We start from the raw sequence: 25,654 nt of genomic DNA, 5'->3' as shown, positions 1-25,654 counted from the left end.
AGTTTTGTCCTGTTTGGCTTTTGCATTTTCTCTTCTCAAAAAGTTCTCCATCACTGTCCCAGGGTTTCTGTGCGTCAGTAAATATCATTAAAAGTCATTAAATTATCTTTTCAATTTAAGGCCTTAATTGGCATTAACCCATTTAGGCCTAAAACGCCTGGAAAAAACACCTTAAAAACCTATGGCCGATTTTAAAAAATACCCCTAAAACCTGAAGTTTTTCTGTAAATTCAGCAACTGTGTCAACGCCTAAATTATTGATATCTCAGCTTCTGTAGCAGATAGAACTCAAAATATATTTTATCTTTGAAATTCTTCCCAAAAAAAAATGTGAAAAGCAGTAATTAAAAAAAAAAAAAATTCAACCTTTTATTTTTTCCATATGTGATCATGTCTTCATTGAGAATGTGCAATATAAAACGTTTTCAAAATAAAGAACAAACATTACATAAATAACTATCTGATGATTACTTATTAACAGTATTATTATGCATAATAATGCATGTCTGTGTTATAAATTGCATACAACCTACCTCCAGATGGCCACAAATCTGTCCCGGGACATATTTTGGGGGAACTGCGTCCTGAAGAGAGGTTTACATACACAGCCCAATAAATGTCTTCATCTCCGTCACAGTCACGGGTGACCACTTTGCCATCTTTGCTCTTGTTGGAGTTTGGTTTGTTTGGTCACTGTACCTATTCATCTCGGTAACTAGATGCATCCAAAGTTCTTCATTAAAAATATGCTCAAATGCCTGCAGCGGTGTGGCGTCTGCAGGCAAATCAACTTTCACTCCAGGTGTGCGGTTGAAAACACTCCATGCATTGCGGTGGTAGTTCGATTGGTTCAGCGCGTTCAAAGTCATCATTTTCATCTATACCGTCATCAAAGCCGACACACTCCTCAAAATCACTGCCTTCCGACAACTCTTCTCTGTCAAACTCCTCCATGTTTGCTTGAAAAAAACTTCTTTCTTCTTGCTTGACTTATATGCTCTCCCGGCGTCAATGGTAGAATGACGCAACAGCACCCCCGGGATGAATGGTAGAAATGCGGTAATGCTTTCCCGGCCTAAATGGGTTAAATTTCATTACATGTGATTATAGTGCCATTTAAAATGCTTTATACAAACAATTTTGTTAGATATAACTGGTTCCGCGTGTTTGAGCGGAACTGCTTCCAGTCGATCGTAAAGCCGTACGTTCGGAAAGGAAGCTTCACGCGGAGAAAAAAGCTAGAGAATGGAAAAATGCACAAATTTCAACAACAGTGGCTGGAAAACCAGGAATTAGGGACATATCTGCAGTACATTTATACATATAAAAAAAAAACTGTTTTCTCACCCCTCGTGGGGTGGTATGTGTCATCCTCAAGCTCGGGTCCTCTACCAGAGGCCTGGGAGTTTGAGGGTTCTGCGCAGTATCTTAGCTGTTCCTAGGACTGCGCTCTTCTGGACAGAGACCTCTGATGTTTTACCTGGAATCTGCTGTAGCCAATCTCCCAGTTTGGGGGTCACAGCCCCCAGTGCTCCCATTACCACTGGCACCACTGCTGCTCTCACTTTCCACATCTTTTCTAGCTCCTCCTTCAGTCCTTGGTATTTCTCAAGCTTCTCGTGTTCTTTCTTCTTGATGTTGCTGTCGCTTGGGATTGCCACATCTATCACTACTGCCTTCTTCTGCTGCTTGTCCATCAACACGATGTCTGGTTGGTTAACCATCACCTGTTTGTCAGTCTGGATCTTGAAGTCCATTAGGATCTTAGCTCGGTCATTCTCAACTACCTTAGGAGGTGTCTTCCATTTTGACCTTGGGACTTCCAGCCCATACTCATGGCAGATGTTCCTGTACACTATGACAGCTACCTGGTTGTGGCGTTCCATGTGTGCACTTCCTGCCTGCATTTTACACCCTGCTGTTATGTGCTGTATTGTTTCAGAGGCATCTTTGCACAGCCAGTGCAGTCAAATGACTTCATCTCACAAGTGTTCTCCTCATTTGCTGATTGGATCGGGGAGAATACTGTCATAGCTGGAGACTTTAACTGCTATTTATCTCCAGTGATGGACAAATCGCCTTCCACTTGGAACTCGCTTTCTAGTAGAGCTAAGGCGATATCAGAACATGCAGTGAACTTGGTCTTGTGGACACCTGGCGGGTTTTACATCCTAACGATAAAGCATTTATATTTCACTCCACAGTACACAAATAGAGTAGTAGAATTCACTTTTTGTCACCCCTAAAATTTCACTATGTTGAAAGCTCTACTATTGCTGTCATCATTGTTTCAGATCATGCCCCAGATCATCTACATAAACTAAAACAATGTGAATCCAACATGTCAAAGCCGACCATGGAGATACAGCAGCTTCCTGAACCATGATCCTAACTTTGAGAAATGTTTGAAAGAAGAGTTGGACTATTTTTTTAAAGAGAACAAGAGTCCTGATGTTTCCTCTTGCCTTCTATGGGGTGCCATGAAAGCCTACGTCCGTGGTCTGATTATATCCTACACTGCTAGACTTGAGCTTGAACTGCATGATCTTCAGTCTAAAAACTATTTATCTCCACCTGAAGAGCTAAGAATTGACTTAGAAGTGGTTAAAACAGCATAAAACAGAAAAATCAATGTTCTTTATGAAGCAAAGGATGTATGAGTTTGCTAACAAGCCTAATCGATATTTGGCCAACGTTGTCCAAAATAGGGCTCCAACACAGAATATTTCACATATCAGAGATTCAGCTGGTGTCTGTAATTATGATAATAAAAAAATGACTCTTTTCAAAAGTTTTACAAACAGTTATATTCCTCTCAGAACCCACTCTCAGAGCAAGATATGTCGAACTTTTTTTTTACAAAAGTTGAATTTACCAAAAATGACAGGTGAGCAGAGGGACGACCCGTATAAGCCACCATCTCTGAGTCAAATTAAGAATCATATTCAGCAACTCCCTAACAACAAAGCTCCAGGTCCTGATGGACTCAATGTAGAACTTTATAAAAAGTTTAATGTTGTTCTAGTCGACCCTTTACTGGAAATGTTTCCTCTTTTGCAGCTGGGGCCCTCCCAGCATCTCTTATGGAGGCTAATATTTCTTTAGTACTAAAAAAGGGGAAAGAACCTGCAGAGTGCTCTTCATACAGGCCTATATCGGTTCTAAATTTGGATCTGAAGCTGCTTGCAAAGGTTCTAGCCTCACGTCTGGGAAATGTTCTCCCCTCTATTCTTAGGAATGATCAGACTAGTTTCATTCGGGGAAGGTTTTCATCACATAATGTGAGACGCCTGCTTAACATTATTCAGCATTCTTCCCTGTACAATACAGCCCTAGTTATTTCTCTTGATGCAGAGAAGGTATTTGACAGGGTTTAGTGGCCTTACTTATTTTTTACACTCAAGGTGAGGTTTTTATTAAATGGTTTCAGATTCTATACACATCACCATTATCAGCTGTAATTACAAACGGACTCAGGTCTGGTTATTTTACTATTGAGAGGGGTACACGGCAGGGCTATTCCCTGAGCCCTTTATTATTTGCACTAGCTATAGAACCTCTAGCTGTCGACAAGATATTAGTATTAGAGGAATTTTTCTTTGAATAATCAGGAGCATAAAAGCTTGCTGTATGCTGATGACGTTCTGTTTTTTTTTTAGCTCCCCTACATATTCTATCCCTAGATTAACTCGGCTGATTCACAATTTTTGCAATTTTTCCGGGTACAAAACAAACTTTTCTAAAAGTGAAGCCTATGTCGCTCACATACATTAGTCCCAAATATCTCACAGCCGTTCCGCTGGTCTCCAGCAGATCTTTTTTGCCGTGCTTAAACAATCTGTATAAATTAAATATTTCCCCTCTCTTGCAAACTATAAAACAGGACCTGGATAGATGGTGTGCTCTGCCTCTGTCCCTTCTAGGTTGAATTTATTTGATTAAAATTAACATTCTTCCACGCCTCCTGTATTACTTTTAGATGCTGCCAGTTATGTTATGAAAGAAAGTTCTTCAGAATTCAAAAGTGCTATTGTTTCATTTATCTGGTGTAGAAAAAGAACCAGGTTGAGATACATCTTCTGTTGCCTACCTATTAAGAATGGTGGCTTACCAGCCCCCTCTCTGTTGTATTATTTGTGCGCGGCACAATTTAAGTTTCTTTTAGAATGGTCCTTGAATAAAATCCTCTTACTGAATTTATTATATACCTCTCCTGGCAAGGTGGGAACATTAGTGAAAGGTAAAGGGATTTTAAAGAATATGTTAAACATTTGGCATAAGGTCCGGCATGTGGAGGGGTACAGTAATTGCTTCTCTTTGCTGACTCCCATTCACGATAACCCTGACTTGCATCCTGGGCTGCGGGGCGGCCTTGCTGACTGGAAGGATCAGGGTATTAGAGTCGTTGGGGACGTGATCCAGGAAGGCTCAATCCTTACATTTCAACAAGCAAAAAGCAAATAGGGATCAAAGATAAAGACTTTATCATATTTCTGCAAGTTCGTAACTTTATTTTGTCTAACTCAAAGGACTAAACGGCTGGCCTTGCTATGTCTCCCATAGAATCCCTATTGCTAAATAGTAGGCAACTTAAATCAGATACTCTTTAATCTTAAAGTAGATAATTCTCTTAAAGTAAAAAGCAAATGGGAATCTGACTTAGGTACAGTAAAGTTTGAGAACTGGGATGCTCTGTGAGGACAGCCCTCTAGGGTCCTGATTTAGCACAGGCTTTTTATCACTCCTGTAGACAGACACACATTTAATCCAAATGTATTAGAGCTCTGTAATAAATGTCATTCTGATACAGGTTCATTTATTCATCGTTTATGGAGCTGATCTCATATCCAACAGATTTGGAGTATAATTATTCGACAGTTAAGTCTGATTTTCAAGTGTCATCTACATCCGAGTGTAAGGACTTGCATATTAGGACTTGAGGATGACCTGCCAGTTGGTTTTCGTGAAAGAGACCTTTTACACATTCTGCTGCTCTGCGCACCGAAATGTATCTTGGCCTTGAGGATCACTGACAAACCAGTGGAAACAAAATGTGACTGGTATCATTCCATTTGAGCTTTGTTTTGTTGTTGTTTTGTTTTTCCTCTTTTGTTTATTTGTTTAATTTACTTCTTTGTTCTGTGTATGTTGTTTATTATGTTAGGCCTGAATTTGCCGCGGCTCCAGTGGTTTCTGCTCTGCAAGAAAAAGTTTAATAAAAGCAAAGTTGGAAAAAAAAAGATTATTTCTAAGAGCATTAAAAAGCATTTAGTGTCTCTCATTCCTCTATAAACCCTGTGTCACTCTGTTGTCTTTACAGGCGTTTATGTCCCTCTGCTGCCCCCCACTGAAATAGAAGAGTATTACATCATTTGCCACACTTAATGACATCACAGACACCCGGCAAATGGTTAATTAGATGATATTAGATCATTTCCTGCAGCACACCTGACCATCTATCACAACACACTGGTTGAAAATCACTGCCCTAGAGTTACGACACAGCCTTCCTGGTCGTCAACAGAACCGGTTCAGACCTGCGGCGTTTCTGGAGCGCTCCATCGGGGTCTCTGTAGGGTAGCATCTGCTAACAAGATGTTTGAGTCTTTAAATTCACCCCAACTCCATAAAGGAGGCGCTGCGGAGGAACGTGATGGTCGGGGTGAAGGTCAGCCAATGCTCTGCTGGGTCTAACGCTTCCTGCCCTCCTGGTGCTTTATAGAATATGTTTTTATATAAAACATCTTTTCTTTAAACCCCAAGAAGTTTCCCCAGATTCATATGGAGTGAATTTTGTTCCAATATTGTTGCAAAGAAGTTGTTTTGTAAATGGGTATGTGATATAACTCTCTAAACTGGATCTGAAAACAGAAAATAATTTGATGTGATGCATGTGAAAATGAGTTCCCTTCATAGTCTGATTGAGTGGGGCTTAATCTGCCCGCTGCTGTGTCTCTGGTTCTGATCCGGTTGGCTGCTCCTGTCCTCAGATGGCATCCCTCGCTCCGTGCTGAAGGACTGGAGGAAGGTCAAGAAGCTCAAGCAGACAGGAGAGTCCTTCCTGCAGGACGACTCGTGCTCAGAAATTGGACCGAACCTCCAGAAGTGCCGGGAGTGCCGGGTGGTCCGCAGTAAGAAGGGGGCGGAGCCAGCACATTCCCCCGTCTTCTGTCGATTCTACTATTTCAGACGGTAAATTACCTTTTTTCTCCCCAGTCCAGAATCATTCTGATAGCTTCCACCATGTTGATGACCTTCAAATGGCTCCATCACTGTAACGGCGGTCCATGGAGCTCGTCCGTGGCTTCCTGTCCCTCTTCCTTCATCAACCTCTTTTTATTCCAGGCTCTCCTACAGCAAAAACGGAGTCATTCGAATGGATGGCTTCTCCGCTCCAGAGCAGTTTGATGACGAGGCTCTGGCCTTATGGGTCCCTGGGTCCATGGAGGAGAGCCGGCTGGACCAGGCCACGGCGAGGTACATCCTCAGTTTCACTGGAGACAAGTTCTGTCAGATGGTGACGACTGAGAACGCCGCAGCCAGCTGGATCAAGAAGGACGGTGAGACGGTTCAGACTGACGGGGGAGGGGGGAGAATGATGGATTACTGGTTTCCATTTTAATCCAGCAAAACCATCCAACCCTGCAGTACCTCTGCTTGGCCACTAGAGGTCATATCCTCTGCTGTAGAGACACTGATGATCAAAAGAAAGAAGCAGAAAACCTCTGATCAGTTTTTAATCTTTTATTATTAACAGAAACTTCATAATAATGTTGATCATTGATATAATTATTAAAGAATATTATGTTTCACTTGATATGACAAATAATGATGGTAATGGTTATTATAATAGAAATTCTATTGTTTTTTGCCATTATTAAAGGGAATAATTAACTTGACTATTATGTTGCTGTTGTTCCTAGGGCGGGGCGATATGAAGACAATCTAACATCACAATGTATTTGGGCTATAATCGCAATAAACGATATATATCACCATATGTTTAAATTACTTTTAAAAACAAAAGTGCTGAAAACTGCACTGATTTACTCAAACCTTTTGTTTTTAAATTTTAATTTAATTTTAACCAGCTGAAAGCTTTTCTGCCCCATGATGTCTTTGGGTGTCAGAATTAGACCTTTAATAAGATCCCAGCAACCAAACAGGAAGCAAAGCAAAAACACACAATAATAAATAAAATGCAAAATAAAAAGGGCTCATTTGTGCATAATCTAAAAATAAAAATGCAGAATGAAATTAGAAATGTTAGAAAACGTCTGTAAAACCTTTGATCCCATCACAGCTTTTAGAGCATCTAAAAAACATTTCAATAAAGTAATAAATGACGTCTGTGATTTCCCTCCATCTCTTCCTGTTTCTCTCATACGGGATCGCCTTTTCAAACGACGCCATCGGCTTCACAGCTGATTGATTGAACGTTTTAATTGGTGGGCGGGGAGACGCTGACATGCAGAGTTTACACTGGATGGTGGAATAAATCTGTACTGCTTCCGTTTGCAGCCATGGTTTTTGCGGCACGTCTTAAAAATTAGCGCCTTTTGTTGGACGTCCTCGGCGTGAAATCCAAACCGCTGCGTTTATCGCTCAGCTGAATCACCTGCTGTCGCCATGTTTAGTTTGCAGGTTGCTCTAGTGGGCGTGAAAATAATCCTGTTTGGAGGAGGGGTTTATGATGCATTTAAAGGGTGTGGGAAAAATAAAACTCAGTGAAATGGATGCAGGCGGCTTAATGTCGCCATGCTTGTACTTGATGGTTGCGATGGAGTCATTTTACCTGTTGTGTGGGAGGAAACATGAGATATGTCGAGTTTATTCGATATATGGCCCACCCCTAGTTAGCAGTAAGAAGTCTGACATCAGAGCTCGGCGTTTGGCGTCAGAGCTTGAATAGAAACGGTTCAGAGGAAAGCAGACGTCTGCAGACAGTTGGAAGCTCCTCCTACTGAAGGCTCCACACGCCACGGTGTGTTTCAGGGACACGGCTCCATTTGTAGGGTGGAGTCATTTTAACTATTGTGCGTGAGGAAACTGGAGATAGATCGAGTTTATTCGATATATCGCCCAGCGCTGGTTGCTGCTGATAATAATGATGATGATATTATTCGTATGTTTTGGTTTCTGCTGTCAGTAATAATAACAATAATCTGTATAATAATGATTTTTATGCTTGGTGACATAAGAGGACGGAGCAAACAGAATGAGAGGATTTTTACGGCCCGTGTCTAAACAGGGTTCTGTTAGAAACCGTTTACACCGGATCCACGTCTAAGGGAAGGATGGTTAACCTGGATCTGTTGTTGATCAACTGAAGATCTACATTCCTCTAAGAAATGATTTAGCTCTTTGTTTGTTCATGTATCTGAAAAATCTGTTTTCTTCATTTTCTGATTTTTTTCCCCCAATGAATTTCAGCCAAACCAGCGTGGAAGCGGGCGGTGCGAGGGGTCAGAGAAATGTGTGACGCTTGTGAAGCGACGCTCTTCAACATCCACTGGGTCTGCCAGAAGTGCGGCTTCGTGGTCTGCCTGGACTGCTACAAAGCCAAGGAGCGGCGCAGCTGCAAAGGTTGGCTGCTTACTGGTCGCACAGCTGGTTCAGCTGAGGAAAACTTTCCTCCCAACGTTTCCGGGCCGCTGGCTCAGTGCCGTTCCAGCTGTCAGACCCGCTAACGCTGCTTCTCCTCCCTCTGCCTTCAGACAAGGAGCTGTACGGCTGGTTGAAGTGTGTGAAAGGCCAACCCCATGACCATAAGCACCTCATGCCCACTCAGATCATCCCTGGGAAAGGTACGGTCCAGGCAGGCAGACCGCTTCTGATCCAGCATGTTCCCTGAGAGTCTCTTTAATTCTGCTCTGGTTCCTGCAGTGCTGACAGAGTTGGTGACGTCCATGCACGCCCTGAGAGACAAGAGCGGCGTCTCCTTCCACTGCCCGTGCTCCAGCAAACAGAACCTTCTGACCAAACTGCCGGCAACCAACGGAGTCTCACAGGTACTGCGGTCCGGCCCACTTCCTCAGCTCCGTAGCGTTGGGAAAACATTTAGCTGAATGTTTGGGCTACATAAGGCCTCCAACTGTACGATAAAACAGCTCACCATCACGTCCAAAACGTCAGACTCGGCACTGAGAGATGGCGCTGGTCGGACTCGCCAATCTGGAAGAAGAAGAGATTAAGAACTCCCTTGTTTGCACATGCACAGTTAGCTAGTTTCTGGTCAATCAGCTTGTAGCTCAGCAGCAGGATTTACGCACCAACATGTCAGGAGGGAAAACTGAATTTCAAACATGTTTGATTTTCTCCCGACCTTCTTATTCCTGATGGGGTTGTTAGTGGCTGATTGCCCCTCGTTACCCCCTATACACTACACCACGCACCATCAGGCTGAAACTTGGCCTGATCCAACATATTCTTGCACGGCTGGAGAATCGGCCCAAAAAAGGGCGAAAATCGTACAGTTATGCCTTAGTTAGCAAGTTTAACTCAGACTAACTCAGATTTTATTCCTGTTTAATAATGACCAGGCGTCTTACGTCGCTCAGACACTTTTAATTAAGATCCTTTTTCATGGGTCTCATCAGCCAGGTTTCACACAGGTGTGTCACACAGACTCTCTATCACGCTTTCACATAAAGTCATGAACGCCACCTAGTGGACCTAAACAGAATTAAATCATCACAGACCGTAGATGAAGATTAGTAATTGTTGAAAGGATTCTTCCTCAGGATGCAGATGTTTTAGATCCATCCATCCATTTTCTGTCCCGTCTCATCTCAGCTGGGGTAGTGAGGGGTGCTGGTACCCATCTCCTGTACTCTGTATGCTGGTGAAGGTTCTCAGTCATCCAGGTCATGGTCATTGCAAAAAAAAAATAAAAACAATCCACTGGACTTTGTTTCCAAGTTTGAAGACGTTTCTCTTCCATCCAGGAAGCTTTTTCAATTCAAAATGTTAGAAATAGCGTTGAGTTCCATGTTTTGTACAGTAGCCCAACAAAGCCTTGTTTTGGTTTAGAAAACATGCAAATTGAAATGGACAAACGGATCGTTTGGCTTCGTTGTTAGCCTGCAATGCCCCATACCTGTCTATGTCTCTGAAAGGTCGGTTGTTAAAGGGGATTTTTGGCTTGGCTGAATAGGCGTGGTCCTCCACTATCTCCAGCTGTCTCTGGGTGAGAGGTGGGGTCCCCCCCTGGACAGGTCTCCAGTCCATCGCAGGGCAACACAGAGACAAACAACCATTCACACACACTCACACCTAAGGAGAATTTAGAGAAGCCAATGAACCTAACAGTCATGTTTTTGGACTGTGGGAGGAAGCCGGAGTACCCGGAGAGAACCCACACATGCTCAGGGAGAACATGCAAACTCCATGCAGAAAGACCCTGGGCGGGGAATCAAACCCGGAACCTTCTAACTTCAAGGCGGCAGTGCTACCCACTGAGACAGTGACCCGTTTTAGTTCTGCTGGCCTGTAATCCAAACGTTTCTTTATGACGATGGTTTCCTCTCTGTGTCAAACAGTTGATGAATAAATCAGCAGATTTTCAGTGCAGTGAGGAAAACCAAAATCTACTTCCTGTTTACCTCCTCTAGGTTCTGCAGAACGTTCTAAACCACAGTAACAAGCTGTCTCTGGTGAAAGCGGAGCCCGACTCCATGGACGGAGGAACCAAGGCCGAATTCAACGGGAGCAGCCCGAGGAGCGACGAGGCCGGCACCCCCGCCACGCCGCCTGCGTCTCAGTCACCTCTGCACTTCCTGGCCGACCTCGCAGAGCAGAAATCCAGGGAGGAGAAGAAAGGTGAGAAAGAAGAAGGAGAAAATGTTTGAGAGTCGGTTCGGTTTCATGTCGTTCACCTCCTGCTGTTCCCGCCTCCTCTTTGCTAACAGAAAACAAGCAGTCTGTGCTGCCGGGCAAGTCTGGGAAGGAGGAGAAGGATGGGGAGGAAGCAGTGCAGGCATGTAAAACGCCGGCGCTGGTGGCTAACAGCAGCGAGCAGGGCTCCACGCTCAGAGACCTGCTCACCACCACAGCAGGGAAGCTCAAGCTTGGATCTACTGATGCTGGAATCGCCTTTGCTCCCGTTTACTCCACCGCTGCACAGGTATGCAGAGCCTTCATCCCCCCGCTAAAGCTTTAGACTTCCAGCAGGTCCGTTTCATGCTTATCTTCCCCTGCAGCCTGGGAAGGATGGCCGCTCCATGCCCAACATCCTGGATGACATCATAGCCTCAGTGGTGGAGAATAAAATCCCAGCCACCCGCCAGAGCATCACCGCCAAGCTGTCAGTGACGCCCAGCAGCAACGGCAGCCAAGCCCCCGCTCAGGAGGAGAACAAGGCGCTGAGGAAGAGGCCGGCCGCTCCGCCCGCAGCCATACCTGAGGACCTGACCCATCAGTACCCAGACATCCCCCACCTCTGGCTGGACAACAGGCGGCTGCTGTGGCTCAAAGATCACCGCAATCAGAACAACTGGAAGCTGTTCAGGGAATGCTGGAAACAAGGCCAGGTAGGTGTAGGACGGAGCGTCGGAGCTCCGCCCTCAGCAGGGCCTGCAGACCTCTCATGGCGTGGCGTCTCCTGTCTACTTCTAGCCTGTTCTTGTGTCCGGGATCCATAAGAGGCTCAACGCCAATCTGTGGAAGGCAGACTCCTTCAACCAGGAGTTTGAAGACCACCAGGGAGACCTGCTCAACTGCAAGGACCAGGTGGTGTCCAACTCTGGAATAAAGGAGTTCTGGGATGGATTTGAGGACATAACCAGTAAGTTTGGCTCCATCAGATCTCCCCCTGGTTGTTGTTGGATTAAACTGAAGTCTGTTTCCTCGTTTAGAGCGGCCAAAGTCCAAAGACGGCGAACCCATGGTCTACAGACTGAAGGACTGGCCGTCTGGGGAGGAGTTCATGGCTCTGATGCCCTCCAGGTAAACGTCTCACCTCTTTAGGCTCATTTAGGACCAACTTCCTTGGTTTCTGTTTCCTTTGGTCTCAGCTTTAAATTATAATCCAATTTAAATGTTTGTCTTGATAAATTGTTGTTCAGGTCATCAGCCTGTGGAGTTATCTTAAAGGTCTGATCAGGCCTTTTATTCCTCCGCCTTGATGGAAATCTTTTCTACGTTTGTTTTTGTTTCAGGTACGACGACTTGATGAAGAACCTTCCTCTGCCAGAATACTCTGATCCAGAGGGGAGCCTGAACCTGGCGTCTCACCTGCCGTCCTTCTTCGTCCGGCCTGACCTGGGGCCCAGACTCTGCTGTGCATACGGTGAGAGGAGAAGCTGCTGAGAGCTGCAGCTCTTGGTCAGGCGTTCCTCAGGGATGTTCCTCCCTCTGCCTTCAGTGCTGTGATGCAGGTTTTGTGTCCCTTCAGGCGTAGCTGCATCCCAGGACCAGGACTTTGGGACGGCCAACCTCCATGTTGAAGTGTCCGATGTGGTGTCGGTCCTGGTTTACGTCGGCGTAGCTAAAGGAAACGGAGTCCTTTCCAAAACCGGTAAACCTTCCTGCTCCTGGATTGTTTATTCTGAGAGAGGAGTGGCTCGATTAAACGTTGAAGAAGGAAAAGTTTTTAAGAGAACCAGGAAATAGGTCTTTTTATTCTGACGTGATTAGTTTGAACCAAAGAGCTGGATTCTGGTTCATTTCTCTGATCCACAGTAGATATAGCTTTGGGTTCAAGTCTCTCACCTCGTACTTCTGACCAAGTCGTAAACATCTCTATATAATGATGGGCAGTTCCAGAAAACATGGACACGGTCCCAGTAGACTGCTGACATCACAGGCTGCAGTTATTTCATCATCATTAGTAGAATAGACACCATGCATAGATTGAGGATTGATGTCGGGTTCTAACCATTACTGGAGGAACTAGAAGGTTTTCTGTCTGGTTCTAACCATTACTGGAGGAACTAGAAGGTTTTCTGTCTGGTTCTAACCATTATTGGAGGAACTAGAAGGTTCTCTGTCTGGTTCTAACCATTACCAGAGGAACTAGAAGGTTCTCTGTCTGGTTCTAACCATTACTGGAGGAACTAGAAGGTTTTCTGTCTGGTTCTAACCATTATTGGAGGATCTAGAAGGTTTTCTGTCTGGTTCTAACCATTACTGGAGGAACTAGAAGGTTCTCTGTCTGGTTCTAACCATTATTGGAGGATCTAGAAGGTTCTCTGTCTGGTTCTAACCATTACTGGAGGAACTAGAAGGTTCTCTGTCTGGTTCTAACCATTATTGGAGGAACTAGAAGGGTTTCTGTCTGGTTCTAACCATTACTGGAGGAACTAGAAGGTTTTCTGTCTGGTTCTAACCATTATTGGAGGATCTAGAAGGTTCTCTGTCTGGTTCTAACCATTACTGGAGGAACTAGAAGGTTCTCTGTCTGGTTCTAACCATTATTGGAGGATCTAGAAGGTTCTCTGTCTGGTTCTAGAACATTACTGGAGGAACTAGAAGGTTTTCTGTCTGGTTCTAACCATTATTGGAGGATCTAGAAGGTTCTCTGTCTGGTTCTAACCATTACTGGAGGAACTAGAAGGTTCTCTGTCTGGTTCTAACCATTATTGGAGGATCTAGAAGGTTCTCTGTCTGGTTCTAGAACATTACTGGAGGAACTAGAAGGTTTTCTGTCTGGTTCTAACCATTACTGGAGGAACTAGAAGGTTCTCTGTCTGGTTCTAACCATTACTGGAGGAACTAGAAGGTTCTACAGGTGCTGGTCATAAAATTAGAATATCATGAAAAAGTAGATTGATTTCAGTAATTCCATTTAAAAAGTGAAACTTGTATATTATATTCATACATTACATACAAACTCATATATTTCAGATGTTTATTTTGTTTAATTTTGATGATTACAAATGACAACAAATGAAAATCTCAAATTCATCATATCAGAAAATTAGAATATTACTGAAGACCAATAAAAATAAAGGATTTATAGAAATGTTGGCCAACTGAAAAGTATGAACATGAAAAGTATGAGCATGTACAGCACTCAGTATTTAGTTGGGCCTCCTTTGGCCTGTATTACTGCAGCAATGCGGCGTGGCATGGAGTCGATCAGTCTGTGGCACTGCTCAGGTGTTATGATAGCCCAGGTTGCTCTAATAGTGGCTTTTAGCTCTTCTGAATTGTTGGGTCTGGTGTATTGCATCTTCTTCTTCACAATACCCCATACATTTTCTATGGGGTTAAGGTCAGGAGAGTTTGCTGGCCAATTAAGAACAGGGATACCATGGTCCTTCAACCAGGTACTGGTAGCTTTGGCACTGTGTGCAGGTGCCAAGTCCTGTTGGAAAATGAAATCTGCATCTCCAAAAAGTTGGTCAGCTGCAGGAAGCATGAAGTGCTCTAAAACTTCCTGGTATGTGGCTGCGTTGACCCTGGACCTCAGAAAACACAATGGACCAACACCAGCAGATGACATGGCACCCCAAACCATCACTGACTGTGGAAACTTTACACTGGACTTCAAGCAACGTGGATGAAGTGCCTCTCTTCTTTTCCTCCAGACTCTGGGACCTTGATTTCCAAAGGAAATGCAAAATTTACTTTCATCAGAGAACATGACTTTGGACCACTCACCAGCAGTCCAGTCCTGTTTCTCTTTAGCCCAGGCAAGACGCTTCTGACGCTGTCTGTGGTTCAAGAGTGGCTTGACACAAGGAATGCGACAGCAGAAACCCATGTCTTTCATACGTCTGTGTGTGGTGGTTCTTGAAGCACTCACTCCAGCTGCAGTCCACTCTTTGTGAATCTCCCCCACATTTTTGAATGGGTTTTGTTTCACAATCCTCTCCAGGGTGCGGTTATCTCTCTTCCTTGTACACTTTTTTCGACCACATCTTTTCCTTCCCTTCGCCTCTCTATTAATGTGCTTGGACACTGAGCTCTGTGAACAGCCAGCCTCTTTAGCGATGACCTTTTGTGTCTTGCCCTCCTTGTGCAAGGTGTCGATGGTCGTCTTTTGGACAACTGTCAAGTCAGCAGTGTTCCCCATGATTGTGTAGCCTATAGAACTAGACTGAAAGACCATTTAAAGGCTTTTGCAGGTGGTTTGAGTTAATTAGCTGATTAGAGTGTGGCACCAGGGGCCATCAATTTTGAACCTTTTCACAATATTCTAATTTTCTGATATGATGAATTTGAGATTTTCATTTGTTGTCATTTGTAATCATCAAAATTAAACAAAATAAACATCTGAAATATATGAGTTTGTATGTAATATACAAGTTTCACTTTTTAAATGGAATTACTGAAATCAATCTACTTTTTCATGATATTCTAATTTTATGACCAGCACCTGTATATCTGGTTCTAACCATTATTGGAGGAACTAGAAGGTTTTCTGTCTGGTTCTAACCATTATTTGAGGAACTAGAAGGTTTTCTGTCTGGTTCTAACCATTACTGGAGGAACTAGAAGGTTCTCTGTCTGGTTCTAACCATTACTGGAGGAACTAGAAGGTTCTCTATCTGGTTCTAACCATTATTGGAGGAACAAGAAGGTTTTCTGTCTGGTTCTAACCATTACTGGAGGAACTAGAAGGTTCTCTGTCTGGTTCTAACCATTATTGGAGGAACTAGAAGGTTCTCTGTCTGGTTCTAACCATTATTGGAGAACCTAGAAAGTTCTCTGTCTGATTCTAACCATTACTGGAGGATCTAGAAGGTTCTCTGTCTGGTTCTAACCATTACTGGAGGAACTAGAAGGTTCTCTGTCTGGTTCTAAAACATTAAACAACAGAACCAGAAGGATGCATGATGGAGACAAGCTGCTTTCCTCATAGCCGTTTGGGTAATGTGACTTTCTGTCTGCAGGAGTGCTGAAGCGTCTGGAGGAGGAGGATTTAGATGAGGGCGTTCGAAGGAGGCTGAAGGACTCCAGCGAAACACCTGGAGCACTTTGGCACATCTACCTCAGCAGAGACATGGACAAAGTCCAAGAATTTCTGCACAAGGTTGGTGAGGAATGTGGTGTCTGTGGCGTCTCCAGAAGGATCGTCTGTGGATTCAGTAGTGGTCTCATCATACCTGAAGACAAACTTCTACCTTCCTCTGACTTTCTGCTGTTGTAGCTTTGTAAGGAGCAAGGCCTGAATGTGTGTCTGGATCAGGACCCAATCAGAGAGCAGGGATGGTACCTCAGCAGGAAGCAGCGCCAGCGACTGCTGGAAGAGCATGGAGTTCAAGGCTGGACTGTGGTCCAGTTCCTGGGAGACTCTGTCCTCATCCCAGCCGGAGCCATGCACCAGGTGAGGACGGAACCTCTCAGAAACAGGCTGTGGACCAACAAAGGCTTCTCCAACATGGAGACCTACCAGCAAAGACCTAAACAAAGTGTGTGATCATCTCTGCAGCAGTCAGATCTTTGTCCTCTTCTTGTTCCATTAGGTTCAGAATCTCCACAGCTGTGTCCAAGTCATCAACGACTTTGTGTCCCCTGAGCACGTGTCCAGGTCCTTCCTGCTGACCCAGGAGCTGCGGAGCAGCAAGGACGAGGTCAACTACGAGGACAAGCTGCAGGTAGGAGCCCCAGTGGCCTACTGGTCAGGGACTGGTTAGCGACTGGTTAGGGAATGCTCAGGGACTGCTCAGGGACTGGTTAGGGAATGCTCAGGGACTGGTTAGCGACTGGTTAGGGAATGCTCAGGGACTGGTTAGCGACTGGTTAGGGACTGCTCAGGGAGTGGTTAGCGACTGGTTAGGGAATGCTCAGGGACTGGTTAGCGACTGGTTAGCGACTGGTTAGGGAATGCTCAGGGACTGCTCAGGGACTGGTTAGGGAATGCTCAGGGGCTGGTTAGCGACTGGTTAGGGACTGCTCAGGGAGTGGTTAGCAACTGGTTAGGGAATGCTCAGGGACTGGTTAGCGACTGGTTAGCGACTGGTTAGGGAATGCTCAGGGACTGGTTAGCGACTGGTTAGGGACTGCTCAGGGAGTGGTTAGCGACTGGTTAGGGAATGCTCAGGGACTGGTTAGCGACTGGTTAGGGAATGCTCAGGGACTGGTTAGCGACTGGTTAGGGAATGCTCAGGGACTGGTTAGCGACTGGTTAGGGACTGCTCAGGGAGTGGTTAGCGACTGGTTAGGGAATGCTCAGGGACTGCTCAGGGACTGGTTAGGGAATGCTCAGGGACTGGTTAGCGACTGGTTAGGGAATGCTCAGGGACTGGTTAGCGATTGGTTAGGGACTGCTCAGGGAGTGGTTAGCGACTGGTTAGGGAATGCTCAGGGACTGGTTAGCGACTGGTTAGGGAATGCTCAGGGACTGCTCAGGGACTGGTTAGGGAATGCTCAGGGACTGGTTAGCGACTGGTTAGGGACTGCTCAGGGAGTGGTTAGCGACTGGTTAGGGAATGCTCAGGGACTGGTTAGCGACTGGTTAGCGACTGGTTAGGGAATGCTCAGGGACTGGTTAGCGACTGGTTAGGGACTGCTCAGGGAGTGGTTAGCGACTGGTTAGGGAATGCTCAGGGACTGGTTAGCGACTGGTTAGGAAATGCTCAGGGACTGGTTAGCGACTGGTTAGGGAATGCTCAGGGACTGCTCAGGGACTGGTTAGGGAATGCTCAGGGACTGGTTAGCGACTGGTTAGGGAATGCTCAGGGACTGGTTAGCGACTGGTTAGCGACTGGTTAGGGAATGCTCAGGGACTGCTCAGAAACTGGTTAGGGACTGGTTAGCGACTGGTTAGGGACTGCTCAGGGAGTGGTTAGCGACTGGTTAGGGAATGCTCAGGGACTGGTTAGCGACTGGTTAGGGAATGCTCAGGGACTGGTTAGCGACTGGTTAGGGACTGCTCAGGGACTGGTTAGCGACTGGTTATGGAATGCTCAGGGACTGCTCAGGGACTGGTTAGGGAATGCTCAGGGACTGGTTAGCGACTGGTTAGGGAATGCTCAGGGACTGGTTAGCGACTGGTTAGGGACTGCTCAGGGAGTGGTTAGCGACTGGTTAGGGAATGCTCAGGGACTGGTTAGCGACTGGTTAGGGAATGCTCAGGGACTGGTTAGCGACTGGTTAGGGAATGCTCAGGGACTGCTCAGGGACTGGTTAGGGAATGCTCAGGGACTGGTTAGCGACTGGTTAGGGAATGCTCAGGGACTGGTTAGCGACTGGTTAGGGACTGCTCAGGGAGTGGTTAGCGACTGGTTAGGGAATGCTCAGGGACTGGTTAGCGACTGGTTAGGGAATGCTCAGGGACTGCTCAGGAACTGGTTAGGGAATGCTCAGGGACTGGTTAGCGACTGGTTAGGGACTGCTCAGGGAGTGGTTAGCGACTGGTTAGGGAATGCTCAGGGACTGGTTAGCGACTGGTTAGGGAATGCTCAGGGACTGGTTAGCGACTGGTCAGGGACTGGTTAGGGACTGGTTAGGGACTGGTAAGTGATTGGTCAGAGAATGGTTAGTGACTAGTCAGAGACTGGTTAGCAGCTTTAATATCCACTGATCAGAAAATAAAAGGAACACTTGGATAACACATCCTAGATGTGAATGAATGAATGATCTGGTTGAACTGTAAAGTGCCTTGAGATAAATTGTGTTATGAAATGGCACCATATCAATAAACTGAATTGAAAATATTCACATTGAATACTTTCTTCTGTAATAAGCTGACATCAGAATCACACAAATCAAATGTATTAACCAGTGTAAGCCTGGATTTGTGTAATGGTCATAATTTGGTAATCGAATTTGAATGAGAATATGAGGTTATGTTATTTTAGTATTTAAACCCCTAGTGAAATATGGTTCTTTCTAGCCTAATAAACAGCAGCTCAGACTGTTAGCATAGCGAACCATGTGGCTCAATGTTGGCCAACAGTAAACATATGACATGATAAAAAGTCATCAAAAAAACACATTTCTGCTGGAGGTTTCTTCCTGTTCAAATGAAGTTTTTCCTCTCCACTGTCGCTACAAGCATGCTTAGTGTTAGGGATTGTTGAAGAGTCAATGAGTCGATGCAATCAACTGGCTTTCCTTAGATAGAAAACTTTGAATCAATCTGACTGGATGATCTGGTGAACTGGATCTATAAAGTTGAGATGACAGGATGTGAATTGGCGCTTTGGAGATAACAGCTTTCGGGACAGAAAAGTTAAATGTTTAATGTCAATCATACTAATTGGGACCTTTTTATAGCGTTAGCATGATCAGACTTTGCAAACTGTGCAGAACAATGGTGGGCGGTCGGCGCCACTCACCGGATGGAAAGAGTTAAATGATGCAGAAATGTGGGTGTGATGAAAAGCAGACGTACTTAGAGCTTGTTATTTTCCCAGGGTTCTGTTGGTCTGTCCACCGGGCCTCACTGGAACCCTGACTGAATACGACTGTATGCAGATGATCATGTGACAGTAGAGGTGAAAGTTTCACAGTGAGCCTCAGAGGCAGCGTGTGTGAAAGTGTGCGTCCCAGCAGGGCGACCTCCGTCCAGCGATAATGGAGCTCTGCTAATGTCTCTCGCTTCATTACATCTGTGGCGACGGGGATCTTCCCATTCAGACACTGATGGAGGGCAAAGTTCATCTGCTGTTTGCCAGTGAGGGAGGTTGGAGAGGCAGAACCAGGCTCCAAGATGGTCGAAAACCTTCCACTAACCAGTGCAGTGAAGGGTGTGTGCAGGCTTGGAGCAGCCAATCAGAGCGGTTCAGACCAATGAAGCTCCAACAGCCCAGAGGTCAGCAAGCGTTTGGTTTGAGCTGTTTGGACGACGTTCCAGAACCTTTCAGGACCTGATGTTCATCTCTGATGTTCCTCAGTTTCCCAGGAGACTTTATTTCTCCACCGCAGTAGAAAACCTTCTGGCCCCAAACGTAGACGCTGGCTCTGTTCAAATTCCTGGGCTGCATCGTCAGAATGCCAGATTCGAAGGCTGATTACGTCATAGCGCGGCGCCGGGGTCTGGTCAGATTCCAGGACTCCTCATTATGCAGCCTTAAAATGCATCCTTCTTTCTGCCCAATTTGAATGACGGGTCCGTTGTATCCTCCGTATCCTTGGTTTTCCCAGGATTCATCGTGAGTCCAAGCCGGCTGCTCCGTGATTAGAGGAAAAAGGGAAATGGCGCCGAACAGTGGTGAAAATTGGAAGTTCAGTTTAATATAATCCAGTCTGTGAATAGTTCAAAAATGAATTAAAATAGCTGTTTTAATGGTTATTGAGTCAGATACACTATATTGCCAAAAGTATTTGCTCACCTGCCTTGACTCACATATGAGCTTAAGTGACATCCCGTTCCTAATCCATAGGGTTCAATATGACGTCGGTCCACCCTTTGCAGCTAGAACAGCTTCAACTCTTCTGGGAAGGCTGTCCACAAGGTTTAGGAGTGTGTTTATGGGAATTTTTGACCATTCTTCCAGAAGCGCATTTGTGAGGTTGCACACTGATGTTGGACGAGAAGGCCTGGCTCTCAGTCTCCGCTCTAATTCATCCCAAAGGTGTTCTATCGGGTTGAGGTCAGGACTCTGTGCAGGCCAGTCAAGTTCATCCACACCAGACTCTGTCATCCATGTCTTTATGGACCTTGCTTTGTGCACTGGTGCACAGTCATGTTGGAAGAGGAAGGGGCCAGCTCCAAACTGTTCCCACAAAGTTGGGAGCATGGAATTGTCCAAAATGTCTTGGGATGCTGAAGCATTCAGAGTTCCTTTCACTGGAACTAAGGGGCCAAGCCCAGCTCCTGAAAAACAACCCCACACCATAATCCCCCCTCCAACAAACTTTACACTTGGCACAATGCAGTCAGACAAGTACCGTTCTCCTGGCAACCGCCAAACCCAGACCCGTCCATCAGATTGCCAGATGGAGAAGCGCGATTCGTCACTCCAGAGAACGCGTCTCCACTGCTCTAGAGTCCAGTGGCGGCGTGCTTTACACCACCGCATCCGACGCTTTGCATTGCACTTGGTGATGTATGGCTTGGATGCAGCTGCTCGACCATGGAAACCCATTCCGTGAAGCTCTCTGCGCACTGTTCTTGAGCTAATCTGAAGGCCACATGAAGTTTGGAGGTCTGTAGTGATTGACTCTGCAGAAAGTTGGCGACCTCTTCGCACTATGCGCGTCAGCATCCGCTGACCCCGCTCCGTCAGTTTACGTGGCCTACCACTTCGTGGCTGAGTTGCTGTCGTTCCCAAACACTTCCATTTTCTTATAATACAGCTGACAGTTGACTGTGGAATATTTAGGAGCGAGGAAATTTCACGACTGGATTTGTTGCACAGGTGGCATCCTATCACAGTTCCACGCTGGAATTCACTGAGCTCCTGAGAGCGACCCATTCTTTCACAAATGTTTGTAAAAACAGTCTGCATGCCTAGGTGCTTGAATTTATACACCTGTGGCCATGGAAGTGATTGGAACACCTGATTCCAATAATTTGGATGGGTGAGCAAATACTTTTGGCAATATAGTGTATGTGGCGGTAATGTTTGGTTTATCTAAAGGTTTTTATCTGTTACTGTGGAAATGGGTTTGGCTGTAATTTAAGGACAGATTCTAATATATCTGCAGGATGGGGACTATAAATCTGATAGGAGTTTTAATTTTTTACCTGCAATTTTACAACATTTGCTTAACTAAATATTTTTTGTTGTTGAATATAAGAGATTTTGCAGATTTTCTTTAAATACATGTTTAGATTTACTTCTTACTTTCTACCCTTTTCTATCATTTGCTTATATTTGTTCATGCTCCCGTTGGTTGGCTCCTTTATTCCACTCTGGATAGGCCTTTATCACTTTAACATAAAAAAAAAAAAAAAAAAAAAAAAAAAATTAACTAAAAAGAAACAGTTTTGAAAAGTTGGGTATTTATTCTCTTCCTGCTTTGTGTGTCAACTCTCACAGTTGCTAAAAGCTGTGAAAGGATAGTCCTGTTTGAATTCACAGCTAAAACTCTTCTGGTCTCCTTATTTTCAAGGACCTGGAAGGTTTCAGTCCAGGTAGACCAGGTCCTTGGAAGATGCAGCCCATGAATTCGAACACAGACTCAGTTTTATTAATCCTTTGGGATTAGTCCTTCAGGGAAATTCTGGTTCCAGTAGCTTCTATAGAGCACAAAGAGTTAAACCAAGATGCCATTAAAGATAAAAAATATGACAATATAAAAAGAGAGTATATAGTACAAAAAAGCATTGAAAAAAAAAAAGAAAAAAGTTGTCCTGCTATAGTCTAAACCTATAGCAGCATAACTATAGAGTATATAATACTCTTGTTGGATTTTATCTTGGTTTGATTAATCAGGTTAATTGAAGGATTTATAATTGAACCCAGAGACACTAACTAGACCTAAACGTTGGATCAAATCATTCCAGACCAGCAGCAACACTTCAAACTAGCAGAGAGAAATCTGAGAGTAGCTTCTCTACGGAAACGCGGATCACAGTGTGACCACTAGATGGTGCCAGAGTGCCTTTAATAGGAGCTTTTCTGATCTTCATCACTGAGGCAGGAACAGAAAGAAAGCTGATCACTGGTCAAAAACAGCTTCATCACTTTAGAAAATGGATGTTTGACATTTTTCAGTGTTTAACTTTCAATCTGTTCCAATTTCAGGTGAAGAACATCTTGTACCACAGTGTGAAGGAGGTGGTGAGCTCTCTGAAGAGGAGTAGCACTGACAAAGATCTCAAGAAGGAGAATTCATGACACCTATTGTACGCCCGTCGTGCTGTGCTCATCCTCACCCTCCTCATCACGCGCTAAAGGTGGTCTGCTCAGAGCGCTCTCATGACCGCAGCGTCAGACAAACGGGATCCGCTAAAAACACGGCCGGGTCGACCTTCTCTGAGCCAAACTCAGGACCAGAGCTCTTTGCTTTCTGCACGGACGGACCGGCCGTGAGGCGGCATGGCGGTGGACGCAGCTCCGGTAGCGGAGCGCCACGGGTCAGGGAAGGAAGATCTCAGCAGCATCACCAGCATCAGGAGAGAAACTTTCAGGAAACCCAGGAGGGGAGAAAGCGAGCAGCTTCAGCCGGCTGCTGCTTTCCTCGCCCATCCGCTCCTAACTCCTCATAACCGCGTCGTTTGTGCTGAGATGTTCCCGCTCTGATGATGTCACCAGGAGGAAATGCTGAGTGGATGTTGGTTCCTCTCCGTTCTGATGATCTCTACTGTGATGGAGGACGCACACGCTCTCCAGTCCTCACGCCATAAATCTATTTTCTGAAAGTGAACTGCCAAACTGTCGCTCAGACTGTAAAGTATTCTGTAAAAAATCTGCAGCATTTATGAAACAAACTAATCGCTGTAAAGTTTTGACATTTACAAAAAAAGATGTAATTTATTTAAGAAAAGAATTGTCTTGCTTTTGATAAGATTTACTATTGTGAACTTTTGAGGTTTAAAGGTTAAAATAATTAAGAAGTGAACTATAAAGTGTAAATATATACATATATACATGAAGTGAAGTATTTTTATAAAACGCCTCGTTTCCATTTTACATTTTGAAGTGTTACGTTCTTTGTACATCGAAGTTCAAAAGGTTTTACATTTTCCATTAAAATGGATTTATGACATTCGACTTCAGCCTCTTCATCATCATCATCATCATCATTGGCAGGAGGAGGCGGAGCATCAAAACCAGGAGCTCCCGTCCCTTCATGAAATCCAGCCTCTGGGTGTCCAGAACGGGTCGATCTCAGAGCTCAGGCCCGGTTCTGGTCGCCATCCTGGTTCTGATGAGCACCAAGCTCTGTTCTCCAACGTTCTGCAGATGGTCAGTGGCGTGAAGCAGGGGCCGGTTTCGCTGTGGAGAATGACAGCTGGGCTGCCCCTCCCCCACATCAGTAATGATGGCTGGGCGCCAGTCGACCCATCCTTGCGTAGATGCTGCTAACGACATCAATTATTGAAATATCATCAACTAATCTATTAATCGAATAATCTTTAACTGGAGTTTAGAGAGTCTGAAACAGCCTTTGGCTGACAGAAAAAATAAAAATATATATAAACATTTTGCATTTAAGACAAAAAAAATGTAATCTCTTCAATCTGCTCCAACTTAACAAGTTGGAAAAGTTTTAGTTTGACCTGGTTTAATTCTGTAAAAAACCTTTTGCTCTCCGATTATTTATCGATTAATTGAAAAAATAATTGACAGATGAATCAATTTGCAGAATAATAGTTAGTTGCAGCCGTAGTCGAGAGTAAATGGGCTGGAAGGGAAGATGATGGGATCTAGAAAACAAATTTATAAAACTAGATCTGAAAAAAAGAAATAGAAAAAAAATCACACTGTAAAAAATCTTAAAATAAAATTTGAAAAACGGATAAAAAAAAATAGAAAAATTATTTTAGATAAAAAATTGAAAAAAAAACCCTTTTTTAAACATTTTTCAAACGTTTATTTCTGGATTATATGATGACCATTTTCTCTACATTTCAATTTAAAAAATGTTTTTTTTTTTGTTTTTTAATATTTATTGACAATCTTGGGCTGCGTTCTCATCAAAGGCGTCAAAGCATCTGAATCCCATCCAGAGTCTATGGGGGACGGCGTCCAGACATCCAGCATCAACGCTGGAGTTCAGTTGATCAAACTTTAGCCACTGGACGCCGGAGCGTCAACCAATCAGAAAAGCTGCTCCAGGAGTTTCTTTGGGAGACAGACTCTACCTGCAGAAGGTAGATGGATTGTTACGTAGAAGGAATCAGAGCAGCTCCTCTCTGATCATTATTGCTGCACTAAAACATTTTTATGAACTATGGAGAAACACTATATAAATCCCCAAATTCACTAGAAATGTTAAAATATTTGATTGTTTATTCTGGTTCTTGCAGTCAGGGTTGTGGAGGTGAACTTTCTCACTTAAAAATACTACGGTGGCCTGGAAGTGCAAACCAGCAATACAAAATCTGAAACACTTTTATATTTCTCCGGTTCTTCCATCTGTTCTCTGCCATTTAAAACTCCAGAGATAGGGTTAGGGTTACACGAAAAACAAAGCTGCTTTAATCTGCTCATATGTGCCACAAAACAGGCAAAAATGTATCTCTGTTGGTGTCCATCTTGGGTGATCATGAACGCTCCCCTTATCTCTTCCAGGTGAGCTTTGAAGATAGTCCCTCCCTTTTGTTTTTTTCATTTGCACATTTTTTTTTCTGAAATGTAAATTTGTGTTTTAGATTTTGTATTGTTGGTTTGCACTTTTTAACGATCGTATAAAAACCTTTTCAAACTATTTTTCCAGCTCATAAAGTCAATAAAGCCGAGCTGCTCTCTAGCTGGAGGCTACAGAACGAGCAGATAAACAACCAGAGTGCCGAGCATACAAATTTCTGCATTTTGAGCGTTTTTGATGTCCCTAATTCCTTCGGTGTAAAAGCAGCTTAAGTTGCAACAATAATGTCATAAATTTAACTCCATTGAAGGGTCAGGGAGGCCTTATGGAGCCCGGGGCCAGAAGCTTTGCCACTTTAATGTACCGACCCAGAAATGTCAGGAGGACAAGATGACTTTAACCCCAACCAGGCCCTGACCCCTAGAGGGCAGCACTGAGTAACCTGTCCCTACTGATTGATTGCTTTCTGTTGGTCTTTGATTATTTCTCTGGTTGGAAGGTCTCGTCACAATGAATCTCCTTTACAGGTTCTCTGTCAGATTCCACTCAGGATTCTGGC

The 25,654-nt window shown here is 44.5% G+C and overlaps 1 protein-coding gene across 1 annotated transcript in view; it reads left to right on the top strand.

Moving 5' to 3' along the window:
- The window catches only part of jmjd1cb (jumonji domain containing 1Cb), a 50,849-nt gene extending 27,294 nt beyond the window's left edge, over window positions 1-23,555 (top strand). Inside the window, 16 exon segments of the mRNA XM_038273664.1 lie at window positions 5,991-6,192; window positions 6,346-6,560; window positions 8,434-8,586; window positions 8,718-8,807; window positions 8,887-9,011; window positions 10,614-10,821; window positions 10,911-11,125; window positions 11,202-11,531; window positions 11,617-11,785; window positions 11,856-11,946; window positions 12,159-12,289; window positions 12,395-12,517; window positions 15,840-15,979; window positions 16,097-16,273; window positions 16,413-16,544; window positions 22,587-23,555. Coding sequence (XP_038129592.1) covers window positions 5,991-6,192; window positions 6,346-6,560; window positions 8,434-8,586; window positions 8,718-8,807; window positions 8,887-9,011; window positions 10,614-10,821; window positions 10,911-11,125; window positions 11,202-11,531; window positions 11,617-11,785; window positions 11,856-11,946; window positions 12,159-12,289; window positions 12,395-12,517; window positions 15,840-15,979; window positions 16,097-16,273; window positions 16,413-16,544; window positions 22,587-22,679 — 2,594 coding nt within the window. The 3' untranslated portion in view covers window positions 22,680-23,555.
- The last annotated feature ends 2,099 nt before the right edge of the window (window positions 23,556-25,654 follow it).

This window comes from Cyprinodon tularosa, unplaced genomic scaffold, assembly GCF_016077235.1.
Source record: "Cyprinodon tularosa strain WSP-4 unplaced genomic scaffold, ASM1607723v1 ctg881, whole genome shotgun sequence".
Taxonomy (NCBI): Eukaryota; Metazoa; Chordata; class Actinopteri; order Cyprinodontiformes; family Cyprinodontidae; genus Cyprinodon; species Cyprinodon tularosa.
This window is presented reverse-complemented; position numbering and strand designations above follow the sequence as displayed.